Source organism: Streptopelia decaocto (assembly GCF_964273445.1).
Source record: "Streptopelia decaocto genome assembly, chromosome: 5".
Classification (NCBI taxonomy): domain Eukaryota; kingdom Metazoa; phylum Chordata; class Aves; order Columbiformes; family Columbidae; genus Streptopelia; species Streptopelia decaocto.
In genome coordinates this window covers 43,068,034-43,093,087 of record NC_138659.1, presented here as the reverse complement: position 1 = coordinate 43,093,087, position 25,054 = coordinate 43,068,034, and the positions used below count along the sequence as shown (strand labels likewise).

Sequence of the window (25,054 nt, the reverse complement as noted above, 5' to 3'; positions counted from 1 at the left end):
GCGGCCCTGGCCTTCTTTTGGCGAAAGAAGTGCACTGATCTTATCTAAACTCAGAATCCTAGGTTTCCAATGATGTTGGACAGTCATTTGGGTTATTTTGAAAACTCCTGCAGTAATTTTAATTTTAAAAGCTGGGTCACAGCACAAAGGCAATTGCCTTTGTGGAGCAGGTTCAGCTGTGGTGGGGATTCTTTCTATTTCTGGAGACAGCATAATGAAGGGAAGCTGCAAGATGAAGCTCTCTAACGCATGCTGTGACCTCCTTAGCCCTGTCTCTCAAATCACTATGGACTGGCTCCTACATGAGAGAAAAAATCAAGGAGGGTTGAGTAAGTGAAAGAAACAAGGAGAAAGCTGACACAAGATGGGAATTCTTAAGTTCCTTTTCTGATAGTGGCCCACAACAGGAAAGAGAAGAGGCATGTTGAAGTTATGAAGTTGTTATGTTTTGCCACCCTTCAGGATTCCCTAGCTTATTTACAGTCACTTTATTTTGATGCAGTGCTAATGGATATCCTGAATTGTGTTTTCTTTTTTGCTTCCTTTGCCCTTGGCCATCTTCTACCATGACAATTCGGGGTAAATCAAGAATTAAAGTAGGTATGATGTATTGAAATGGAGTTTCCCATTATGTTTCATAGAGTTTTCACTTTTCAAATTCCTTCAGTTGAAATAAATGGTCTCTAGAGTGCCCAAGGACAACAGCTTTTACTGCATGAAACTTATTTCTCGTTGGACTGAACGTAATGATCCAGGACCTGAAAAAATGTGGTTTTTTTTTCTTTTTCAGAGGAATGATTTTCAGAAGGAATGTATGCATTGAATATGACCAACCACTGAGCTGCCTGATGCTACTACCTCAACTCTGTTCTTCCTCAGATTGTTATCTTCCTACTTCACTGAGCAGCAGCAGAAAGTGAGTTTTAACCAGTGCCTCTGGAAAGCAGCACTTCAAATAAGATGTATCAATACACATTAAGGGTTCTGCCACATGCTTCTGTTACTCAGAGATTTCAGCTGAGGACAGCAGCCTCAAAAGGATTCATATTTTTAAATAGCAGTTGGAGGATTATTATAAACCCTGATTCCATCTGTGTACCTGCTATGTTGGAAGGTTTCTTTGAAAGCCAAGAGGGAACTATGTTTAATTAATGCTGCCTTTGGCACCTGAGGGCGTTGGGGACAACTTGGAAAGGGGTACCAGAAGTGTGAACTAGTGAGAACTAGAAGAGGGTGGTGATACTGCTGGGAGGGCTTGAAAGCTGGACTGCTCTAGGACTGTCTCTGGGGAGAGTGACAAGGAAGGCTTGACTGCAGGATCTGCCTGGTAGAAAGGAGCTGAGACCCAGGCTTATGGGCACTCAAGAGATCAGGGTTACAAAGAGAAGTGAGGGAAGAAACAGCTATTTCATGACAGGTCCTTAGAAAGGGTAAGTGAAGGCCTGTCCTCTGGCCCTGGGGATTAACTAGCAAAGAGCTGAATGGTCACTCACTGCTGGGATGAGGGAAACTGAGAAGAATCTCTAGGAGACGTGGACTGAGCTGAGCAGGCTCTCTGCAATCTGCACAACAGGATAAAGGTGAGCAGGGTCATTGGGAAAGAACTTCTGAATTAAAATCTGAAGCTTTTGTGCATAAAAAAGAGAAACCCCATTTTTTGTCAGTTTGTTTTTAACCTGTTTTTCTTATTTTCTTCTTTTTTTTTTTTTTTAAGTGAACTTGAGTAACATGTGGAGAAGTGTTACCAAAAGCATTAAGGTATATTCTATTCTCTGGTTATGTGTTCACAACTATGACCAGTCTGGTGTACATTAGTGCTTACTTGAAGACTGATGGAGAACTGATGCTGTGAATTTCTGTGCTGCTCCATCACAGATCTGATGGATTATGACTGAATATGTATTGTAGTAGCCCAAATGAAAGTAGGTCTTAGAAAGGTTCTCCCATATAAAGCCTCCGTGGCGAGAGTTGGTTAAAATTTTCCTGAAAGTGATCAAAAAAATCTTTGGAACTAAATCTGCATCAATACTGCTGTTTGCTTAAGTTTTAAATCAGCAACAACAAAAAACAAACAAAACCCACCAAAACAGAAGGGTATGGAGGAACACTTTGCTGTAAAGAGGGCTGAACACCTTTCTATTCTTACCAGCCAGGGGTCTTACTATTTACCCCCAGTTTTGTGTGAATCTTGGTCTTGAGAGCCAATTTCAGGGACAAATGTATTTGTAGGTAATATGCCAACCCATCACTATGAGGCCAGCTTTGCAATCTTTGCAGTCATGAGATCCTGGCACCTCTATACACAGTGGAGTGATATCAGTGTTTGGAAAATGTACTAGCATTTTCCTACAATGACATGACTCTTGCAGCATTTGCTTTACTCTGTGAGCCAGGTACATAGAATTCCTGTTCCGTGTCACCAGTAGAACCCTGCTGCTGCCAGGACTGCTCTAACTAAAAGAAGTCTTTTCATACCAAAACAATATTTTTACTAATGTTTGTCCTTTATACTAGACTGTTCAGGCTAGATTAGCTTTACAGAAACTTTTCTGACTTTATTAAGCCTACACTGATGATCTACTCAGTCTACCATCTGTAGAAGGGGTGTAAATAGAACAGCTTATAAATCTTGACAACCATGAACTTTGCATGAATTTGAAAATGAGCATTTAGGCTGTAAATCTGATGCAGTAAGGAAGGTATAGTAATCTTTTTGTTCTACATGAAACACTTAGTCTCTGGGATTGTGGCCCATGTTTAAGGTTGCTAGGAATGACACTATTACTTTGTTTTAAGACTGCTTTTGTGTAAACCTATTTATAACATGGAATTCCTCACATTCCTATGATATTAACAACTGCAAGGCTACAAGCACAAATGTTTGAACTGAGATACCTGTTGCTCAGCTATGAAATACCATTGTCTGATACTAACATTGCTTTGCAGATAAGGGCCCTCTCTCAATAGAGCTCTGTGGAAACAGTGGTTTCAGAAGCAGAGACAGGTGTCTGTCAGAGTTACTGAGGTGGTAATATCTTTCACTGAGGGATCAGAGGGTGAGGGCCACATTGCAGCGCTTCTTGGAGCTGCCAAAGTAAAAAATGGCACCAGTCACACCGAGGAGAATGGGGGCACATGCGACTTACCCATGTTATGCCCTAAAGGGCTGTAGAAACACCTGAAAAGTATTGGAGGTGCCTTTGTTTTTCTCTGAATGCCAGGCTTACTGTTGGTTTTGCATGTGACTTCAAGAAAAACTCTTTGCTACTCTGTCTTACCTGAGAATGTGTGAAAATTTACTCAGTTACTATGATGATACTTTTTAGTACACTGGTGGATACAAAACAGTTTCCAAAAGTACTGAAAATGAGGCTGTAACCTGCAAAACATACAAAGTTTCCTGTCAGGATGTGAAAATTTGAAAGATTAGCAACTTGTGACTGCTGCCTTATTGGGTACTTCAATCTTGACTTTCAACAGCCTTTTATTACCTTAGGTCTCAGCTCCTTCTTTGCAAGATCACCAATAGTTACCGGTTGCTCAGCAGTTTTGCAGAATTGCTTGGATGATCAGACTAAACATGTTCACTTGTGATCCAAGTCTGAATTTGAGCCTGAGCCCATGAGAGCTGTCTCAAGGTGAAGAGCTCAGCTATTAACTCAGCACTGGTTGCTGTTGTCATTGCCAGCAGGCTGCTCTGTGAACAGCTGCTGTAGCACAAAAGGCCAAAGGGGAGCGCCTCAGTTCTGCTCGGGTCTTTTCAAACCTCCAAGTCACTGGAACATACCCAAGTGCATGGTAAACTACAGGCCGTCTCTCCAGTGCAGAACAGGCTGTACAGTTGACTTAAACTGAAATATGAATCATCTCAGTCCTAAATTATTTTAATCCAATCAGTCATCTCTGTTAAAGGGTGTAAAGAGACAGCAAAGCAGAAAGAATGGCTGCCAAGTAGAGGATACAGGACACAAATAAAGCTGCTAAGATGAGTTGAAATATGAACTAATAATGATTTATTTCAAATGCCACTGGGGTTACAATGTGAATCACTTAGAGAGTTATTCAGGTGAAATGAATTTTGTAGGCTTTCTCCTGAATGATTTTTATAGTCTCAGTAGAGGTAAAGGCAAAGCGGTTAGCTACACAGGGAGTACACACAAGAGTTTTGAAGTGCTCCCAAACAAATTCTCCCTAATTAATATGTGGTTTTTCAAGCGTCTTGTAAGTAGATGAGCATGAACAGCTGTAGTTCTTTTTATAGATACAAACTAATCTCCAGTACGTGTTGGAGTTGAAGGATATAGAGAACAACATGCTGTGGATTTGTAAGGCTTTTCTAGCCATGGAAGCATTCTTTTTATGTCCTCTAAAAGTGGAAGGGAATGCAAGAGTGCAGAGAATAGTCTTCAAGAATACTATTTGAAACAAAATCATGACAGGAGCAAAGGGTCTAGCTTTTAAGGGTACATACCATGCACATCTTATTAACACACAAAACAGCATGTGTGAGTTTTGACCTATTTTCTTGAAAGGTTCAGCCTTTTTTGACTTGTATGAAATAGGCAGCATTCACTAGCATTTGTTCCCAGTTTTGACTGGTGTGAATAGCCTTCATGATAAAGAGTGGGAAGAACTACATGCTTTATGTTTTTAAATAATTTTAAAAGCCTAAGCAGTAAGTCATAATAAAATTCCTTAGACCTGTTGAGTATCTTTGAACACCCTTCCTGTTTGAAGATGGTATTTTTTCTCCCTTCTTTCTCCTTATCACAAGCTGTATATATTATCAGTTTAATATTGCCCTCTGCCTGGAGACAATATCCAGTTGTGATAGGTGAAGGGAAGAACTGTAATAGCTCCTTTCCATCTCTTTTCTATTATAATGCTAAAGTGGAGACGGTGCAGATTCCACTCATCTCTAGAACTACTGTTTTGGGGGAACTAACCCTTCTCCTCCCAAGATGTACTTTTGAAAAGCACATCTAAATGTAAACCACTTTGCGGTGTGAGAAGGCAGATTTATTGACTTAACCATAAGACATTTCAGTATAAACGCTGCTTTGAATTCTGCATTCTTCTTATGAAACCTCCTAAAGGAAAGTCAGAAGGAGTTTCCTAATACTTGCCTGTAGCTCTAGGGAGGTTAGCTAAGAGTGGGTTATACTGGTCTCTAAGCGACCATTGGAAAAGCATGGGAAGGACCATAGCCCTGTCCTCAGTGTTATTCCTTTCTCTTCCCCCAGAATCTCAGAAATTAAAATAAAGATCTGAGACTTCAAATTACTGCTCAAGTGCATTGCCTTTTAATTGGATTGTAGAAGAAAATTAGGGAAAATGTGTCATTTATGAGAGAAGGGAGCACAGACTCTGTGATTAGGTTTCCATTTGGTTGAGGAACTTCACAACAATGAAGAAATCGTCTTCAGGGAGCAATGTATGTTTTTCCCCAAATATCTCAGCTTTAGCTCTGTAATAGCCTTGAAGTTAAAACTGCACTAAGTGAACAAAGGTCAGGTTTGAATCTCATATTTCCTTTTCCTCTCAAGTTAATCCTAGGAGGCTTGTAGGTAAGATCCATGCAGTGGTGGAATATACCTGAGCAGAGTAAAATCCAAGTGGAAGAAATTGTTTCATGAGATAACAAAATTACAATGAGACTCGGTTCAAGAACTGAGCGACTGGAGAGAATTCTGACGCTGAAAAGGTTACTCCCCTTGCTTTTCTCCTTGCTTGTCTTGTGTCTGTGTAGGAGCATTTCAGAACAATGTAGGGAGGTGTTCTGGATTCAGCTGGTCCATAGCTGTTCCAGAGGTATTGGCTAATACGACGTTCTGGCTTTCACCACTCACTTAGCTGTTGGACTTCTTGTTCTGCTTATGGCTGTTGATCTTTGGATACAGGAAACCAGAGTTGTATCCAGAGGGCAGCTCTGCTCCTTGGATATTGCTGTACGTTATTGTAATGCTGGGTATCTGGGCTGCTGATGGTCTGTGGTGAGACTCTCCTTTTCTTTGTTCGACACCATTCAGGTTTTCACCTCTCTAAAGGATTTAAAAGAAATGGAAAACACAAATATCTACAAGGAGATCAGGTTGCATCATCTGTGAAAAAGTTGCATATATTTAGTTAAGCACTTTGCTGATCTCCACGACTAACTCAAAACCAAACTTAAAAGATGGAGGAAAAAGTAGATTTAAACATTTTTTTAATTTTTCCTGAATATTTACAAGGAAAAAACATGTTAAACAAGTTAATGTACTAAAGCACAGACTTTGCATTTGCTGCTTAAGAGCTGGTCTACTTTGATGAAAACCAGGCTAATGACAGAACATTCGACTATGAACAAAAGTGCTGCGAATATGCTCAGTCTATTAATTCAATGAAGGAAGAAGTCCATCCATAAAGAGGGACTGTTTAGGTTCATTTGGGCAGGAGGTGATGTACAATGTAGTGATAACAGCATGGATATTTTGAAGGGGGAAGCAAACTAGAGAATGAATTGAAAACTGGAATTGAGGGGAAGATTAATAAGTGTTTTTTGACAATAGCAACGTGAGCTGTCACTTGCACAGGACCAAAAAATTAGTGTGTTAGAATCAGGTTAGCAATAGCTTAATACTGACAATAAGGTAATTTGTTTATATTACATTTGGGTTAATACTGAAAGATAAAACTGTTTTGTTTTCACCTGTCAAGCCTTTTATTTCCCTGTTTGTCAAGAGTTAGAGCAAGTCAACTCACTTGTGGCAGATATCAAAAAAGTTTTATCAGTATGCCGTAGCTTTGATACACAGAAGAAATAGACACTAACACAACATCTTACTGAATAGGTGATATGGCATGTTTCAAAAACTTACCTTGATTTCCTCCAAGTTGCATTTTTTAAATATTTGCTGCTACTCAAAACAGAACATAGTTAACAATATCAATTTGCACAGTAGTACTTGCCACAAGACTATGGCTGCCTCAGAGGTACAGCCATCAGAATGGCTATCTCAGCTTACTGTATATATTATTCCTATAAAGATGGCACAAAATGAATGCTTCCGTGCTCCACTAAGAAAATCACAGACCTCATCAGGGAACCTACTGAATACAAAAAAATATTCAAGTTCCTTGAAGTGGTTGGACTTAAAGGAGAACCCCATAGTATATGTTCTCCTTCTGCTTAGTTTCAGCAATGACCTACCCTTTGTAGTCATGTTTGTTCTATATGCTACTGGGAGAATAATTTAATTTTTGCAACTCAAGAAATAACTTAATTTGCCCTCAGAGACTGGGAATGTCATTAGTTTTTGTTCCCTTGGTTAGTTAGACCCATTCCAAGTGTTAAAATAACAGTTCTTACAGTAGGTGTAGTAGTGTACTCTGTGGCATTCAGTTCCTCCATGGATATGTCTTCAATATCTACAGGTGTCTGAAAAATGGGCACAAATAAGAAAGAGATAAATGACCTATAGGTACGTCACAATATTTTACATACATAAAATACAAAGTACAGTAAAAAGAAAACTGGGGTTAGTGGAGCACTGACTGAAAAGTAGTGATATGCTAAATATAGCCTTGTTTTTTACCTTTCATCTTATGTTTTCATTTGATAGCAAATGGCAACATAACAAAAAGACTGACCAAGTAATTTGGACAGCAAAATACAAATATTACAGAATACACACTTCAAACACAAGACAACATACCATTCAGATGCTAAATTCACTAAAACAGCACCATTGCTTGTCAGAAATGCAACAAATACAGCTGAATAATGAACCAGGGTGGAAACAAAAAGCTGATGACCTTTTACAGCCTGTAAGTCATTACCCATTGTGTTAACTCATAGGTTATCTCCATCTTCTTGGCAGGAAGCTTCATGATTAATTATGGTAAAATGTGCAGATTTGTTAACCTACCAGTTGTCAGACAATTTAGATATTCCGCAGTCTTTTACCTTCTCATATATCCCAGAATGATGACTCTTCAGTTTAGGTTTGGCTCTTAGGTCAGTAGTTTGAGTTGTGTCTTTATCTGTTTCATAGGAAATCTGCCTGCTAGCAAGTCTGGAGAACACACTGAGGGTATCGGTTTCTGTGTCAGTACAGTCCTAAAATGAGTACAGCAAAAACAATCACTTCAGCTTGCTTAGACTTCGTTCCATTTTGCCCCATGAGAATCAGTTTTACCCACACAGGAATTGTAAAAGAGACAGACACAGTATAAAAGACATTTCACAAAAGTTATGCCATGTATGACTTCATGAAGTCTTTGCTTATAAGAGATACAAACAAAACCATCAAGTCTGTTGAGTCTAAAATTTGCCTTACTCTTTTTTTTTTTTTTTCGCCTCCACAGGATACACGGCAAATTTTCAAACAAAATAAGGTTTCTTTATCTACTGTTGTTGAAACTTCTCTGATGCACCTTGTAGCTTTGAGGAGAGTATTTCCATAAAATACCCAATGAGGAAGCACAGACGTTTGGAGGAAATAGGGCCAAAGTGGTGTGGTTGGAAGCAGAAATAAATAGGAGATGTCTGGGGACTGCAGAATCAGTTCTTTAGAAATATTTTATTTCATGAAGGAGCCCTGATTTTATAAACTTTGTTCCAATGAATGGGAAAACAGAAAAATAAAAAGACAAAAAATCCTGATCCACCAGAATTTCCTGGAAGTCAAAAAGTTCCTGTTCCTCACTCTGTCATCCTTTTCACTACAATGATGAGGAATCACAGAATTTCACTGAATTCTATAGGTCATAATGAAACAATGAAACAGCTGATGGGGTTGTGATGAGCAGCTTATGGCAAACCGGCCTATTTTCTGTTTGACAGTGCACCGTGCCTTAAAATGGGAGAACATAACAGTGTGATATACTTTCTTAATTTTTTTTCATGCAGCAAGGGTTTTTCATAAGCAATCTGTGTGCTTTGCATGTAGCTTCCATTAGATGAGCATATATAATTGCTAGAAAATACTTAAAGCAATTATTGATACTTTCAATTATTGATACTTTGATAAACTTTCCCCAAAGAAGAAAATTATAATAAGAGGTGTAGCAAAACCTGAACATTGATGGAATTGGAGAAACTGGCCTGATAAGTCTTTTACTTCTTAAACCGAATCCGGATTGGTGATGCTATATGACAACTTTAATACATAACAGATTGATTGCTTCTAAGGAGGATCAGGATCTTTTTTCCTGTAACTGTGGGAAAGGATAAGGGCAACACAGAAGCATGGGAAGGAAAAATGAATTTAATTTGGAACAGTGACAATCAAGATTGTATTTTCAGAAGCAGCTTTCTAACTCTTGAGAAGACAATTATTAAGATGAATCTACGGAGTGAAGTGTCTCCAGACTGAAATGTCCCCATGGAAGATTTTTTAGAAGAGCATAACAAAACATCCAGAAGGACAATCTAAACATATGTTTTCCTGCTGAAGCAAATGAAGTTGGACTAGACCATTTTCCCAGCATTTTTATTTTAATGTGCACTGTGTTTCCCTTTCCCTGCATAGAGTGTATTAGCACTTACAGTCCTATTTGACTGAATTTTAAAATGGAGGCAACTTTATTGTCTGAGCACCTGTTCTGGAGCTTGGCCCCTTTTCATTGGAAAGAACTGTCTGGAAATTGTTTCTTCAGGATTTTCCAAGGTGCAGAATATCTTTGCATGCACAGGAGTAGAAAAAAATGCATATAGTTTATTGGCTTACATTGATGACCAGCCTCAACATTAAATACATGGCAGGATAGGTACTGCATTTTTGGATTTTGAGTGTATGTCTTGAAATCTTATAGTTTAATTGAGCCCCATATGATGCAAAAAAGCCTGAAATAAATTGTCAGCGAGCACTGAAGCAAGTTTCTTTTAAACTTGAGCCCTTACTTCACCTGAACTGCTAATAAGCCAGATATGGTCAAATCAAATAGTTAAGGGAAACATATTCTTGTCAGAAAAACTTGACTCTATCATTGTTCTGAACAAGATCCAGATTTACTCAAGGCTCATAGAAAATTCCAGACTGAAGCATCCCAATTATTTGGAATTTTTTTATTTTGGCTAATTTTCATGCTCCATTCCACTATTTTACCTTGAGTATTAAGAGTTGCTTTCCTAAGCAAAAAGAATTTTTGAATTGTATCATTCCCCTTCCCCAGCACTGATAGCATTACAAGAACACACAGTGTTGCTGAAGAAGTCCGTTGTTTTTTAAGAATCAGGATTCACAATCTGTGAGATGCAATATAAAATGTTTTGGGTTTTATGAGCCAATTTTAAAATATTCTTCCTGAATGGTGGCTACTAGTCAGAATAATTTCATTTTGATGGGACCAAGAAGTCAAAAGGTATAGAGTGCAAAGAAATTGAAATATTACTGTTAAAAACAACTGTCAGAATTCAGCACTTGACTGGAATAGATACAATGATTATCCTGACTGTGAAAAAGAATCACTGAGGGAATCATGGCTTTTCATATATTTGGAAATTTGATTTAAAACAATTGCAAAGAACTAACTAATGTGCCTAGTTACTTAGTAATGTAATTTTGGATTGCAAGAGAGAGCATAGGATAACAAATATTTGCCCTGTTTCCAGTTGCTGTGCAAAACTTCACTTAGACTGGCAGCAGCAAGCTGTTGAGGTCTTCTGTGAGAATGATTCTGTAATGGATTTACTGATTTGTCTAAATCTGATGATGAATGTTTCCAAATACAGCCCACTTCACTTCCAGAAAGCATGATCTGTTTCATTACAAGCTTGCTTTCCCTAGAGAACTACTTAGTGACCAGCAGTTTCTTTTTTGTGTGTGACAAGCCTCCAAATCTGTGGTCAGACAGGTATGTCCTGGAAGTGTGATCAGACTTTCAAGGGTGCTCTGACTCTAAGCTTCCCTTTCCAAATGTCTGTTGTTCCATCTTTCTGCTCTTTCTTCAATGTCACAAACCATCAAAAACACAAAGATCCATGTTCTGCTTTTACACATCAGCCTTCTGTCTTTTATTTCACTTTGTCTCTCTGCTTTCTTTGAAGCCCTTGTAATGAGCACCATGATGCCTTTCATCTAAAGAATCTACCACTTTGAAGGACTTTATATGAAAATGAATTGCTTTGCAATTAAAAATGGATGTATGGGAATTGTCTCCCTTACTGATTCACTGTTAGGGAGAGAAGACAGTCGCCTTCTTCCTTTCTGCAGCCCACTTATCTGAGAAGACTGGCTGGTTACAGTTGCTCGTCGGGAGGAGGTATAACTGCTGAAAGACCGTGAGTCTTTAGGAGAAACTCTCAGCAGGGATCCGAGGCAAGGAACATATGTTGCAATGGCTCTTCTAATGGATGAGAGGTAGAACCAGTCAGATTTTTTTTCTGTTAGCACAAAAATTCAGTCATCATAAACAATGCATTTATTCAGAGAGGTGAACTAATGCTGCACAGACTGGAAAATTACTGGGTACAAAAAGAGTCTTCCAGACATCCAATGTCTCCTATATAATCACCCTGCAAGATCATTTATTCACAGTGTTCTGCAGAACTCAAATTTATTGCTTGGCAGGAAAGGGCATTAAAGTATAACTCTTCAAACTGAAGTGAGCTATTATAATGATGTTTTATCTGTTTTCAGCTTAATCAGGGCAAAAATAAAATTCTGTCCCTTTAAACTGAACCTTGCGGAAGTACCACGGAATGAATTATTTTAATCTTCCCCTAAGCAGCTATTCTAGCTTCCTCTTGCACATCTGTTTGCCAGCTATCTGTGGAGTTGGATAAAAAGTGCAGTTATATTACAGTATTTCTTTCCTCATATGCAATATAAGGAAATTCTTTTGCCTAGCTTTCATTTTCCTCCCAAGCCTTCCCCACTCAGATGTTCATGTTCCCTTCTTCTCTATGCAGTTCCCCAGCAGGTCTTTGTAAAGGGTGAAACAGCAACATATTTATGGTTTTGCTGCCATCCATTAGATCTCACAGCCTGCATCTGAACCTGATATGATAATGACCCTAGCTGTTACAACTCAGAAGAAATACTATCTGAAAAATGAAAGCTTGAAGGAAGCTGGGGAAGTTGAACAAAACAAGGAAGGGAAGAGGTAGCTTGACTTTATGGAATTGCATCTCTCACTGGCCTGGTTAATTTAACAAGCTGCTATTTGCAACACTGACAGATCGATAGTTTAAAACTTTATGGTGCTTTCCTTTGGGGTGGGAAGTTCTCAATCTTTTATCCTGTAATATGTAAGTACAGATCAGTATCCATAAACATCTCTTAATTCCCATCTGTACAGTAATTTGTTCTAAGTACAAGTTCCACTGATATTTATATGGCTTTGAAAAGTTTTTTTGGGGAAAGCAAGGCTGTCTTGCAGAGGTAAAATGGGCAGATGGAGCGGAGCTCAGGTTCTAGTCCTAAAAGTGCCAAGTTACCATCTGATTTTCTTTGCTATATTAAACATAGCTTCTAAGAGTGAACTTACCTGTATTTGGGGTGAGTGATGGCATAAATGATCGGGTTATGGATGACAGAAGCTTTGGCAATCACGGCTGGTATGGAGTTCATGAAGGGTGTTAGGACATGAGAATACCTAGAGTAGTGCAAATGTATAATGTATTATATATTTAATATTGAGTTCTGTGTAGTCTATGCAGTTATACACTGACAACACAATACTTTCTTAGTGCTCCAGAGAGAGTAAAAGGTGGAGTTCTCTACCCAAACAGTGAGAGAACAAATTTTACATCCTTTGACTGTAAAGATCAACACCAACCTAACTGCATTTCTGAGGAACATGATTTTCTTGGGGCTTCTCACAGCAGTTCACTACTGTGACTCAGGATGGTGGTAATTCCCATGTTATTTCTTCTAGGGTCAAAGTCAGCCTTCAATAAGTGAATGTGCATTCATCAGTGTATCTGTTCCAAACTCAGCAGATATACTTGCTGAGTAATGTATTCCTAAATAGGTGTGCAGAATGAGGCATTATAGGGTCAGATGACTCATAAACCTATTTTCCTATTCAGACTTTGTTTTTTGCCTGATGTGAACTGAGAAGTGAAAGGGAAGTATTTTTCTGAACTAAACAGTGAAGGGAAAGTATTTTCACATGTCATATGTTATGCTCATGTGTTACTGTGACCATGCATATATGCAGGTGATGTGACTCTAAAGGATAAAGGAATTATGATTGATGTATATCTGCCATGCTGCTATCAGCCAGTTGATTTATGAAGACAGATTGAAGTAACTCATAAGGTCTTGGTCAGAAGAAAGCTCCCTAATACAAGTATGTACTATTTTTGAACTGGCTTATACACGTAAGGAATTTCAGCAGCTTGTTGTAACACAAAAAACTGAACAGACTTTTGTAAGTAAAGGAAGAAAAGAGGAACAGCCCAAGTGGATCTTTTTGGGCACCTTATATAGCATTTTGCTGCTAAATAAAGTTCATATGGTTCAAATAACCCAGCATAGAGAATCATCTGCATTCAGAAATCATCAGCACAGTAATGTTATATTGCCAGTAATAACCTTCCTGATTTTTTTTTTAAGTCAAACTAAGAAAAAAAATCACAGTCAGCATGTGCCTCATTTGTTAACTGTCACTCCTAAATATATGAATGTTTTGGATGCACTTCAGGCATTAAACTTGACAGGTAGCTTTGACTTTCATCTGTCTTCTACAATTTCACACCTTTTGCTTTCACTTTCCTTTGCTGATATATTCATAATTACCCAGCAAAAGCTACCAGAGCAACAATAGAGTATGGTGACCATGAAATGACGTAAAGCGAGATGACAATCAGTGCAATTTTGGCCATCTTCCACTCATTTTTCATCCTCTGATACTGTTTCTGGCATTCTTTATTTCCATGTTTGCATCCAAATGTCTGGATAGACCTAGGGGAAATAAACATACAACAGAAAAAAAAAAAAAGTAGGTAGGGAATTGAGCCAATAGCTTCATAAAATGGGGCAACAATTACGTTTATGCTATTTCATGCTAAAAGTCATGCACTTTTAATGTGTGTTAATGTATGTATGTGACAGCTCGTTCACAATTGAATGCACTTTTATTGAGCTAATCAATGGCAAAATTCACATGCGCCTCAGTGAAGAAAATAGTCCTGTACCAGAAGAATTTCCACGTAAATCAGGCATTCAAGCCAATTGAACAATGCAATATTAAATATAGTTAGAGAAGCCTTTACTTCCCTTGATCTGATTTTGCTACCTTCCTCTTGCCCTGTGCTTCTGAGCTCTGGGACTAGATATTCTGATACCTGCAAGACAGATATCTACAGATTACAAATGTAGTGGCAGACATTGGCCTTTAGTTTTACAATAGTTTTTGTTTCAGAGACCTGTGATGAAATGTTTTACATATTTTTCACCCTTGTTAAACATGGGGTTTGTAGTTCAATTCCATCTATTTTTCTGTGGAATAGTTGTTGATACACTGTTGTTACATGTCTCTGATGTCCCTGTAGTATTCCGTTTTGTTGGTTAATTTCTGTAGTCCTTCCTTATCCTTCCGATTTCTGTTGCTACTCATACCCTTCTCCATGTCATTAGACAATATACTGAACAGCTCTGGTTTAAATTCAGGAATGGTTTGCTAAGGATCACGATTCTTACCACGTTGGCTACTGACGGAATTCTTGTTTAGTTTCCTGTCTTAGTCGCGCAAACAAATTAAAATTGAAAAGCTTCCCGAAGCTTCTGTTAGTCTTTGTTTCAAGAAAAGAAGCTGTCACTTAACCAGAAGTTAAAAACTGAAGACTGCTGGCTACTTACTTGTTGGCCTTCTTGATAGCCTCAAATATAAAGATGTAGCTGTATATGATAGCAATCAAAGGAATGAAAAAGACAAAGCAGAAAAGAAGCATCGTGTAGGCGCGGACTGATGGTGTGAAAGTCATGTAGTCCCATGAACAGGAAGTCAGCAAACCCTCAGGAACATACGCACCTAGAAAAAAAAGGCAGGAGAAGTCATAAGCCATGGATTGCTTCTTATTCTGAGTCCAAGACTTAGAGAAAAATACTCAGAATAACACAGCATTTAGTCCTTTTCTATTAGAGGGAAAAAGAGTTTAAAAGCATGCATGATTCTTCATTTAAAGCACCTCATTTTTTTTTTTTCCTTTTATTGTGTGGCCCTGTTGTATTTATGTTTAGCAGTCTAAGGCTTCAGATCGGAAAAGTGAATAAATTTGTTTTAGTTCTTAATATTGTTTAAAGCTCAACATAGTCAAATGGCATATCTCCAAATACTTCAGTGGGTCTTGGATCCAACCTGTATTGTTTTTAAATGTCTTCATGTCATGTCATGTCATGTCATGTCAATTTGCCATCTTCCCAAGGAGTGAAATGAAACTGATTGCTCTAGCTACCAGTTTTTTAAGCTTGTGCAGATAATTTACTGTGCAAGGGAGAGAGATTTATTGTGCAGATCAAATTAATTTTGTCGAAGTAAAGTTTGAGTACAAGTGAAAAGAACCCATATACATACATAATATTCTGCTTGACATAATCTCCTTAAAGGAACTGTGTCAAACTGTGAAGTAAAGAAATTGTTAACAGCAATAACTTTTTACCTTTGCATTTTACTTTGCATGGTTTACAGTGACATTTTCTGTTGAATTCTTAAACGTATTGCACCAGATATGCTCATTTGCATCTAATCACCATATGAGAGTACTGTGGATAGTATTAGAATCTAATTACAAGGTAATAACACCCTTCAAGCAATTATTCTACTTTCTCCTATTAAGAATGTAAGACTATATTGTCATTTTGTCATTCTAACAGCTCCTTGTTCAACTAAAAGTTGCTTCTCCCAGTATTGTAGTTTGCCTGCTTAAACATGCTTCATGAGGGACCAGAACGACAATAACAAAAATCTGCTGAAATTCTACTCAGAGACTGAGTTGGTTGCAGCATCCTTTGTGAAAATCAAACATTGCTATATTCTCAGCTCAGCTGAGCTGACACATTCTCTTCTGGAATTAGGGAGCACAATAATGAGCAGGAGTTTTGAATGATGAGTTCTTTCTAATCCACTGACTGAAACTAGAGGCTCACAGAAAACGAATTAATGATAGTGAGGCAGATTCGAACGACAAAGAGTAACAGAAACTCCCTTTGTTACAAGTTGCAAGGGTCAAGATGCTATGTGTGTGTGTTCCAATTTGCAGGCATAAATTTCACATCTACAGAAGCAAAGTAGTTAGGTAGCTATTGCTAAATGCTATCCCTATTGGAAGCCTTAGTGAAGATACCAATGGCTGAATGGAGAATGTGACCAAGACCTAGTGCAATTTGCCCATCTAGAACACAGTCAAGACTCACTGAAGATGTACTTGCACAAAATACTCAGACTGCATTCCTGTTTTATAAAGAAATTTAGATTGACAGGACTATCTTTCACAGTGCCTTTGGGGAGGAAAAAAGGGATCAGAAAAAAACCAATTTATTTCACTTTCATATTGGCTCAACAGAAGTAGGTGTGCAGATACATCCTTCATAAATTTTGGCCTTGACTTTGTCTACTGTTCTTTATTCAGTAAGTAATGAGCTTAAGGAAAAGTGCCATTGCCATGTGATATGCTGTAATAAACACTGGAATTTTTTCTTTTTACTAGAGATCTTCAGTTTCAATATGTATTTTATCAGTTTTCTTCAAATTGATTTATTCAAGTCTAGTATGAAAGCCATTAATTCAACCCTCTTCTATAACTGTAACTGATCTTTAATTCAGTGCTATCAGGGGAAAAAAACTTTTATTCCATTTCACTTACTCCATCCAAAGAAGGGTGGTAGGCTCCAAGCCAAAGAGTACAGCCAGACTCCTACCAGGATTATTAGGGCCTTCTTCTTCGACGTCACTCCAACAGAAGCCAGAGGTTTTGTGATGACAAAATATCTGTCCAAGGCAATCACCATCAAAGTGATCATAGATGTAATGCCAAAAAGAGCTCCGCAGAAGGCATACAGCTCACAGCCTTTCAATGAAGATGACAGAAGTAGCAGTGAAATTAATCTACCCATGCTAATTAATTTCTGGGAGAGTTCAAGTCTGTGTTTCTTGCGAACTAATGTATTTTGGAATTTGTGCAGCAATGGAACTTCAGTTTTCTTGCAGTTGTAATGCTATTTCAAATCTGCTGTCTGTCTTGCTAATGGCATTATCCATGGAAATAAACTTCAAAGATTTTGTTTGCTTGAATTGCTGGAGAGACAGGGATACTTAACGTATTTTCACTCACTGATTTCTGATGTTTCTAGTGGGATCATTTCAACAGTCATTCATATCTTGTTTAACTCCAGTTTTACTGCAGCTCCCATAGAAACAGCTGTTTTGCTTAACAATGGGTTATAGCTACTTTGATATTATGGATCCATTTATATCTCAAAGTCAAGTAAATATGCAGACTATGAATATATTAATGAGTGATTTTAATTATTCAAACAACCTAATGACTAAAAGCAGGCATTGGTGTTTTTTTAATGGGGTGTTTGTTTTTAATTTTATTCTAACGTACATGCAACTGAACACTTTGTGGGACTAGAAAAAAAAATTGCTTTTGGTCATCAGAGAACAAAACAGCAACACTGCTTCTCTGAGCTGCCTCTCTGTCACTACCCCTTCAAGAGGCAAAGACTAGTCTTCCTCTTACTACAGTTATATACTAAGAATGAAAGCAGCTTCATGCCACATTTTCTTACTGCCCAGGAAATGTTCAGTTAATATTTCTGTTGTGAAAACTCACTTTTGCCAGGCTTTCTTGCCTCACTTGCCAGGTGCAAGTCCAAGAAGAGCTTTTAAGCTGGTGTGTTGCAGGGTGGTGCTTTTTTGTCATAGGACTCTGCCAGTAACTAAGTTGTGAGATGACTGGGGAAGAATACTGGCAAGACGACTAGTCCTGTGTCTTACAGTGCTAATTTTGCTTTTGTATCTATCTCATGTCTGTAATTTTCCTCTCCCTGGTGGGAAGCTATTCACTGCACACAGACAAAAATGTTCAAACATTTGTGTCAACATTGAAACAATGTTGAGAAATGTTCTCCATATTGCAAGTGTACCTGAGGATAAGACAATAGTATAACAGATTAACTACCACTATGGTAAGAACATACTTAGTGATATCTTAGAAAGAATATATACAAACCTTTCTCACCAAAAATCCAGCGTTTGTGGAGGCTGTTGGTGAAAAAAACTGGAGACTGCGTAATAGACATCAGGAAGTCACTAATAGCTAGATTGACGATGAATACGTTGGCTGGAGTCTGAAGGCTCCTGCTCCTGCAAAGATCAGAAGGAAAGTTGCTAAACACTTCTGCACTGTGAATTGTGGCGTTACTCTTTACTGTGAGCTGTGACGGCTTCACAAATATCAACGCAAACTACAGAGCAAGTTGGAGCAGAGCGCTTCTCGGTTCCCTCATGAGAGAACATAAGCAAGGCTCAGTTTTACACTCTTATGCTCCTGTTCACATTAGAGGATTGTTTTGATAACCAGTTCAGTGCTGAGGATAAATCATATTGTTCTTTAAATATCCTGACCCAGTGCACTGCATGTCCATGATTAACAGGAAATTAAACTTGCTGTACTCTATGGATTTGCTGGATCTGGGTCATGTTAAGCAGGGGGAGGAGAGCACATTTCCTACTGCTGATAAGATGAACAGTGACTTCCAAATCCAGGGATTAAACAAACTCACTATGTACCACATTAAGCATTTTGTTTTACATCAGTTCTTCTCTATGACACTCATTTCACTGGCCCAGACACTGACTTTAAAGAGATCAATAGTGAGCCTTCAGTGTATCCTGCCTGTGTATGTTATTCATACTACTATGGTACAGTGTTTTTAAGGGTACACATAAAAGCTAAACTAAGAGCTCCTAAATTTGGGGCTTAGTGTAACTTTTTAGCTCCTTTCTAAAATTTTCAGTCTTAGACACAATTGAAAAATACCAGAATAAATGGAAGTTCTTTGCACTGATCCAGAATCAATCACTAGGACTACTCTCAACTATCTGTCCATTTAGGAGCAAGGAGATGCTTATGGGCTGCTTGTATTTGTTCAGTAGTCTACAAAGTTACTGAACATATTTCTATTTCAGGCAGCTACAGTTTGCCATTACATGAGACTCCTTTGTAGGCACCTGATGTGTTCTCCAAACTTCTGATGTACTTGTTTCCTTGCTGTCAGTATCCCTCTCTGTCTTCATAACATCTTCAAATGAAGACAAACTGTGTTCCTCCAGTGCAACTGCAACTGCCATGACTGGATTTCCTGTGTGGGACCAGCCAAAGAGCTGAGGTGGCTCATCTGCTTCATCCTCACATATCTGGTCCTCATGGCAACACCTTTTCTGTTCTTAAGGCCATGTCATTCGCACTTAAGTGTTGGTATCTACTCTTAATGCACATAATGAAACCTGCTGTTTAACGCACCATGTAAACATAGTCTTGAAAATCAGACTACCACCCACACTCCAGTGATTTAAGTTAACACAGCCAAATTAGCATATAACTTCTGTTATTTTTGTTTATTGCATTAGAGCCTAAAGACCAATGATGAAGTAGAAGCTCACTGGTCTGGACATCATGCCAATGCTCTGCCCCAGTGCGACAAAACAGAAACAAGATGAGTGAACAGAAATGGTGAAAATATCACGTTTTTGTCAGAGATCCAATTTCCTTCAGATATAAAAGTTGGAATGTGGCTTCAGTTAAAAGGAAATAAGCCAAGTGTTAGAAAATGTGAAAACAAGAGACATGGCCAGTAATGAACAGAAGGGGAAAAGAAACTGAGTAGTAAGCAGCAGGAGAGAGGAAATATCTAAACTAGAGAAGATATGTGGGAAACACCAGTGCAAAACATCCCATCAGACCAGTGCAGAAATAGTTCAGCCAGTAGAAAAAAAATCACTGAAAGGTTTCTGCTTTGGCTGCTTTTCTATTGCTTGCCATATCTGAGGGAGTCTTTGCAATGTCACTAACAATTCTTCTCTGCTTATGGTTAATGGGAGGAAGTCAGAGGGTGGCAGGTTGCCACTTTTTTCCCCACAGCAACGTCTCTTGGTGCATTTTACTATGTCTGTGCAGTAGTCTCATAGTATGCCTGTGCTGCATTTGCAGAGCACAGTGAAGGTACTGTTTGTAAATTTGAGTATTTAAAAAAACATCCAAAAGGAAGATACCTGCAGAAAACATAGATGACCAGGAAATTACCCAGAGTTCCTGTGATCCCCACTAGAAGAATGACTACTCCAATTGTATAATGGGCATGGTCTGGGACATCCACTGTAGGAAAGGCACCAGGAACATCTTGCACTGTCATCTTTTGTGGAATAAACAAGAGGTCATAAGTACATTGTCAGACTTCACTGAAAAAGCTGGCATGTGCTTCTCTAGAAGAGGAAATGGTCAAGAATGCAAAAATACAGCAAGAAAAAAAAAGTCAGGATAGGCTAATTACTTTCAAGTAACATTTACTTTTGATCATCTTTAGGAGATAAATATGCCATCAGCAGTACGAAGGTTAAAGGGCAGTTTATATGTTTACTGTTGGTTTAGAATTGTGGTGAAAAAAACCAATCTGTTATTTCTGAAAAGAAAGATAAGAATATAGATGAGTAGAGGAGAAGAAGAGAAGGCAGAAAGGGACCCTTTCCATTGCATCTCACATCAAGTAATGCAGTACTTAAGAGCAAGTAAATTTTCTGTAGTTTTCATTTTGAGAAGGTTTCTGTAGCTGTGATGTGTGATTTCTGTTCTCTGACATCACTGGCCAGACTTACCTAACTACATAGGAATGATTTTCTACAGATAAACATGCATTTGTTCCTTTAGTAGGATGGCTATTTCTTCTCTCCCACTGAATAACACCAAATTGTGACCTGCCCTCAAGACTTTGTTACCAAAATCCTAACAGCACTGGACAAGAGTCTTTTGGAAACTAAATCAAGGATCAGAAAAACAAAAATGCAAATCCTTTATACCTTGTGCCTGGCTTCCATACCAGTTCCGTTTTTGCTCCGCACCGAATGAGGGTATTTTGCTCTGTGAAGTGTGTGATAAAGCACTTGGTGAAAGCATTTAATCGGCTAATAACTCATAGCAAAATACAGTGGCTAAGTCTGAAGACTACAGCATTTTAAATAGTGATTTAAAAACCTTTTTTAGAGAAGTATCAGAAGCCACAAACACATTTCAGGCCGAGTGATCCCAGATTAGTAATGAGGCAAACAATAGGGTAGCACCCAGGAAGCAGGATGACCTGATATAAATTGAAGAGGAGAAAAGAACAGCTGTCCAAACCATCACTGTTCTGCTGCCTTTTGATATAAGGTCAGGCAAGGAGATGTAACCACTCACCTCTGTACAACTGCTACTGTCCTTAATGTGTCTTGGCATCAGCTCCAACCAGCTAATGGACCCATGAAAAATAGCAAGCCACATCCTCATTCATCTGCACAGACAGATCCAGTCTCCTCTTCGTAGCCAGGCTTTTCTTATCAAGGGTGGCGCTCTCTCTGGAATGGCATGCCATGGCCATTGCTCAGAGCTCAAGCCTGCAAGCTGCGGCCATGGCATTCCTCAGCTGCTGAGCTATGAGAATCGCACCAGGGCTGGGAAGAGCTCAGGAGAGATTGAGTTGTTTGTAGCCCGCTTGCTGTGAAACCTGTCAACTTGTCTGTGGCCTAGGATTGACGGCAAGGGAATTGACTGTACCAAGGTCTGTGCCTGTGTCAAGCTTAAATTGTGCTATGGGGCTGGATATGTTCTTTCCAATCACCAGTGCTGGCAGGGGAGGGCACAGCTGTCATATTCCATCATTCCTTCCCAGGAATAGGAAGGTTGCTGGTGGGAAAGGAGGAGAGTGCACAGAGGTAGGTATGAAGTTCTCCCTTTTAAGCTACAGTTGTGTTAGTAGTTGGCATTCGCTGTTAGAGTGTGACGCAGAAATGCCTTTAATGACATCCCATTTATGAAAGGAAATGGGTATTTTCAGACAACAGAGGCAGATATTACTTCTGAATGTATTTCTGAGATTGGGCTGAAGTTACTAGAGACAGTGCGTATTTAAAACCAGTGTGCTGGTACCAAGAGGTGAACCCCAGGAGTGTCTGGAATTCTGGAAGAGATTGTCTTTGCTTGTGGGCTGAAGATCTGCCCACAGCAATCCTCAACAGCTAGAGCATGCTCCCTGGGTTTCTATTTTAGCAGTAATCAAATGCTGGACAGATACTCTGATCTTCGAGAGTTAAAAGGTCCCTCTGGGTGTTATTATAATTGGAGGAAAATGTTTAGGCTGATGCACTAACTGAATGACAGTATTGTGACTATTTTTCAGGTTCCTGCAGCAAATAAGTTAGCATCACATCATGAACATCAACAGGCATCTTGCCTAGGTAGAAATTGCTGTGCTTAACATGCTGCCGGTAAAATAACAAAATCCCATACTAAGAGCAAGTAGAGGAGGACAGTCTGAGATAAACCAGTTTTAAATAAATGAAATCAAGTTCTTTGGTTTGGGAATTTTTTCTTCTCCTTAGCCTTGTGGCTAGAACATTTTTTAATTGCTGTTCTACATAGAGTTAATGATGATTATTAATGGAATGGCGATTTCTTATGTTTTTCTCTGTAACCATCCGTTTAATCAGAACTTGATCATGGTAACTGAAATCAAGCAACTAAAGGAGCTTGTTTTGGCTACAAAGAACAGATTAAAATGGCTTTAATTTGAATTAAATTTGTGGAGGACTAAGGACAAGGAAAAAATTAAAAGAAATATAAATACACAGAGAAATCACAAGAGAAGAAAGGTTATCTCAGGGTCAGTGGAAGACTTCAAAATTACTTATTCAGGAATGAAACAAGTTCAGAGTCAATAAAAACGTCAGGTGTGAAAAAAAAAGGAAAAATAGTTATATAGGAGCAGTGATAGGACATAAATAATAATAAATATATGGGCAAATAAAAGATCTGTGGAAAAGAGGAATAAATTAACATTTTAGTGTGCGCTTCTTGTAGGCCTGAGATTTTTTTGCCATGAGGTCCAACTCTGGCTGTTCTCTAAGGGGAAAAAGACAATTATTTTAAAGGTTCATTTTGCTGTTTTGGTTGGAAATGCTGGTCTGATTCAAAGCTTAAGTCAAAGAAAGGTGCTAGTTGACTGACAAGGCATTAGATCAGACCTAAGTACTGCAAATTCATCACAGAGTTGCATGCATACAGCTTCCTTAGCAGAAGATGAAAACTCGTGCCAGTTCAGCTCTAGATCTTCTAATGGAATTGTATGCCAAAAGAAAGGACAGGGGAAAAAGATAGTGCTAGAGGAAATCAGGTCAGCAGGTTAGTCAAGAAATGAGATAATTCCCAAACTTTTACCTATTCAGTTTCTCCAGCAGATTAGCCTTGTTTAGTTTGTTTTCTGTTGTCATCCCACAGTATAAGTACTTGGTTGGCCAGAGAGAATAGAAATCCCACTGCTGCCATCCCCACTGTAGCAATTGTCCTTTGAGGATACTCTGAACAACTATTTCAGTGGCACTGATACCACATAGCATTGTTGCCATGCATGTTTTTCTGTTCAGCCTTCCTTCTATAAACACCTCATAATAAAGAAAAACGAACAGGCAAAAGCAGCACTTCATTATTTCTCTCCCAAGTGATAGAACACCACAGTTTATTTAATGTAACATGGTTCAAAATATCACCAGATGCACAAAGAAACTGAACTGGAAGCTAAATTTTGGACATTTTCCAGTAGATGGACAGTGGACTACAGCTTTCCTGAGTGAACAAATAGAAGATGCTTGTACCTGAGGCTTTGGACCACTGGGTGCCAGTATATTCACGGGCCTACTGTGCTGTGGGTGGCTTAGACTGGTATTAATTCTGTAGGAAACAATTCTTTGGGAAGCACCAACTTCCTAACAGTCAGTATCAATAATGCACATTTCCCAAGCAAGCAAAGAAAACAGTCATGGAAACTCTGGAAGACATCAAGGTAGTAACTGTAATGTAACAAAATGTCTTCACAGCAAGTACCAAGGGTCAGTTGGAGAACATACTTTCTAACCAAGGATGGCATTTTAGTCAACCTTAAAAGCAAGTTTTATAATATTGTTCAGGTATATACGAAAACTAGTCTTTTTCTAGTACTGTAAAATAATTTGTGTTTTTAAACTCTAATAGGCATGTAATTTACTATTTATTATTTATTTACACTGTAGTTTTGCATAAACAAATGAACAATTTTGGTGTGGTGAGGAACTTGGGAAGTGCCACACCGATTCAGACCAGCATTCCTGACAAAACACTAACCTGTCTTTAGGCATGACTGGCTGTTTCACAGAGCTGTGAAACACGAATGATGAACAGTCACGTGGGAATTTCATTTTCAGAATAGACTCTCAGCAGTTGGGTTTTACCCTAAAACAGGGTTGTTATCCCTTTGAAAGGATAATCTTAGTGGAGGATATTTTTATCCTCCATATGCAGGTGTAATCCTTTTCTAAATCCTACTCTATCATTTGCCTCAGTAGAGTTGGTGGCTAGAAGTTATGAAGTTAGAAGCTGCTCTGTGTTAGTGTATTTCCTTCCAGCAGGTTTAAGTATGTCCTTATGGAAACACTAGAATAGAGGGAAACAGGAAGGTTTAATGCACCCTGCCTTCTTAAAATGCTTTTTGTTCTCCCTAAAGGAATGCTGGTCTACTGCCTACGACAAAACAGCTAAACCACAACTGACTCTGTTTTCAGTTACCATTCAGTAAACTTGACTGAGACTTGCAAACTTGAGACACTTTCTGGGACTCTGGAGAAAATGAAATGTCTGATAGATAAATATGTGTAAATCCTTGCTGTTCTGGACTTGTCCGTAGAGGCTGCAGCACAACATGGGGCCTTATTATTCTATATTTATGGCCTGCTGCCACAGCTGATCACAAAGGAGGCAGAATTCTTTCTAGCGGGCCAATGTGAGGAGCCAGTCAGCTTTTCAGCAGGAGGGCAGCACACAGTTCCTTCTGCTAAGGCTTTG

General features: G+C 38.7%; 1 protein-coding gene across 3 annotated transcripts; it reads right to left on the bottom strand.

The window, feature by feature from the left end:
* Positions 1-5,137: 5,137 nt before the first annotated feature.
* Positions 5,138-21,622, bottom strand: OPN4 (opsin 4). Of its 3 annotated transcripts, none has more exons than XM_082052336.1 (11): positions 21,383-21,622; positions 20,206-20,345; positions 18,164-18,297; positions 16,793-16,996; positions 14,790-14,961; positions 13,728-13,892; positions 12,472-12,579; positions 11,148-11,328; positions 7,946-8,098; positions 7,349-7,417; positions 5,138-6,041 (listed from the first exon to the last, which is right to left on the bottom strand). In XM_082052336.1, exons 1-11 carry the CDS (start codon positions 21,470-21,472, stop codon positions 5,850-5,852), a joined length of 1,608 nt encoding a protein of 535 aa, XP_081908462.1. In that variant the 5' UTR covers positions 21,473-21,622; the 3' UTR covers positions 5,138-5,849. The 3 variants fall into 3 exon arrangements, with proteins under 3 accessions (XP_081908462.1, XP_081908463.1, XP_081908464.1); XM_082052337.1 differs by having other exon boundaries at positions 13,767-13,892; XM_082052338.1 differs by lacking the exon at positions 20,206-20,345.
* Positions 21,623-25,054: the final 3,432 nt, after the last annotated feature.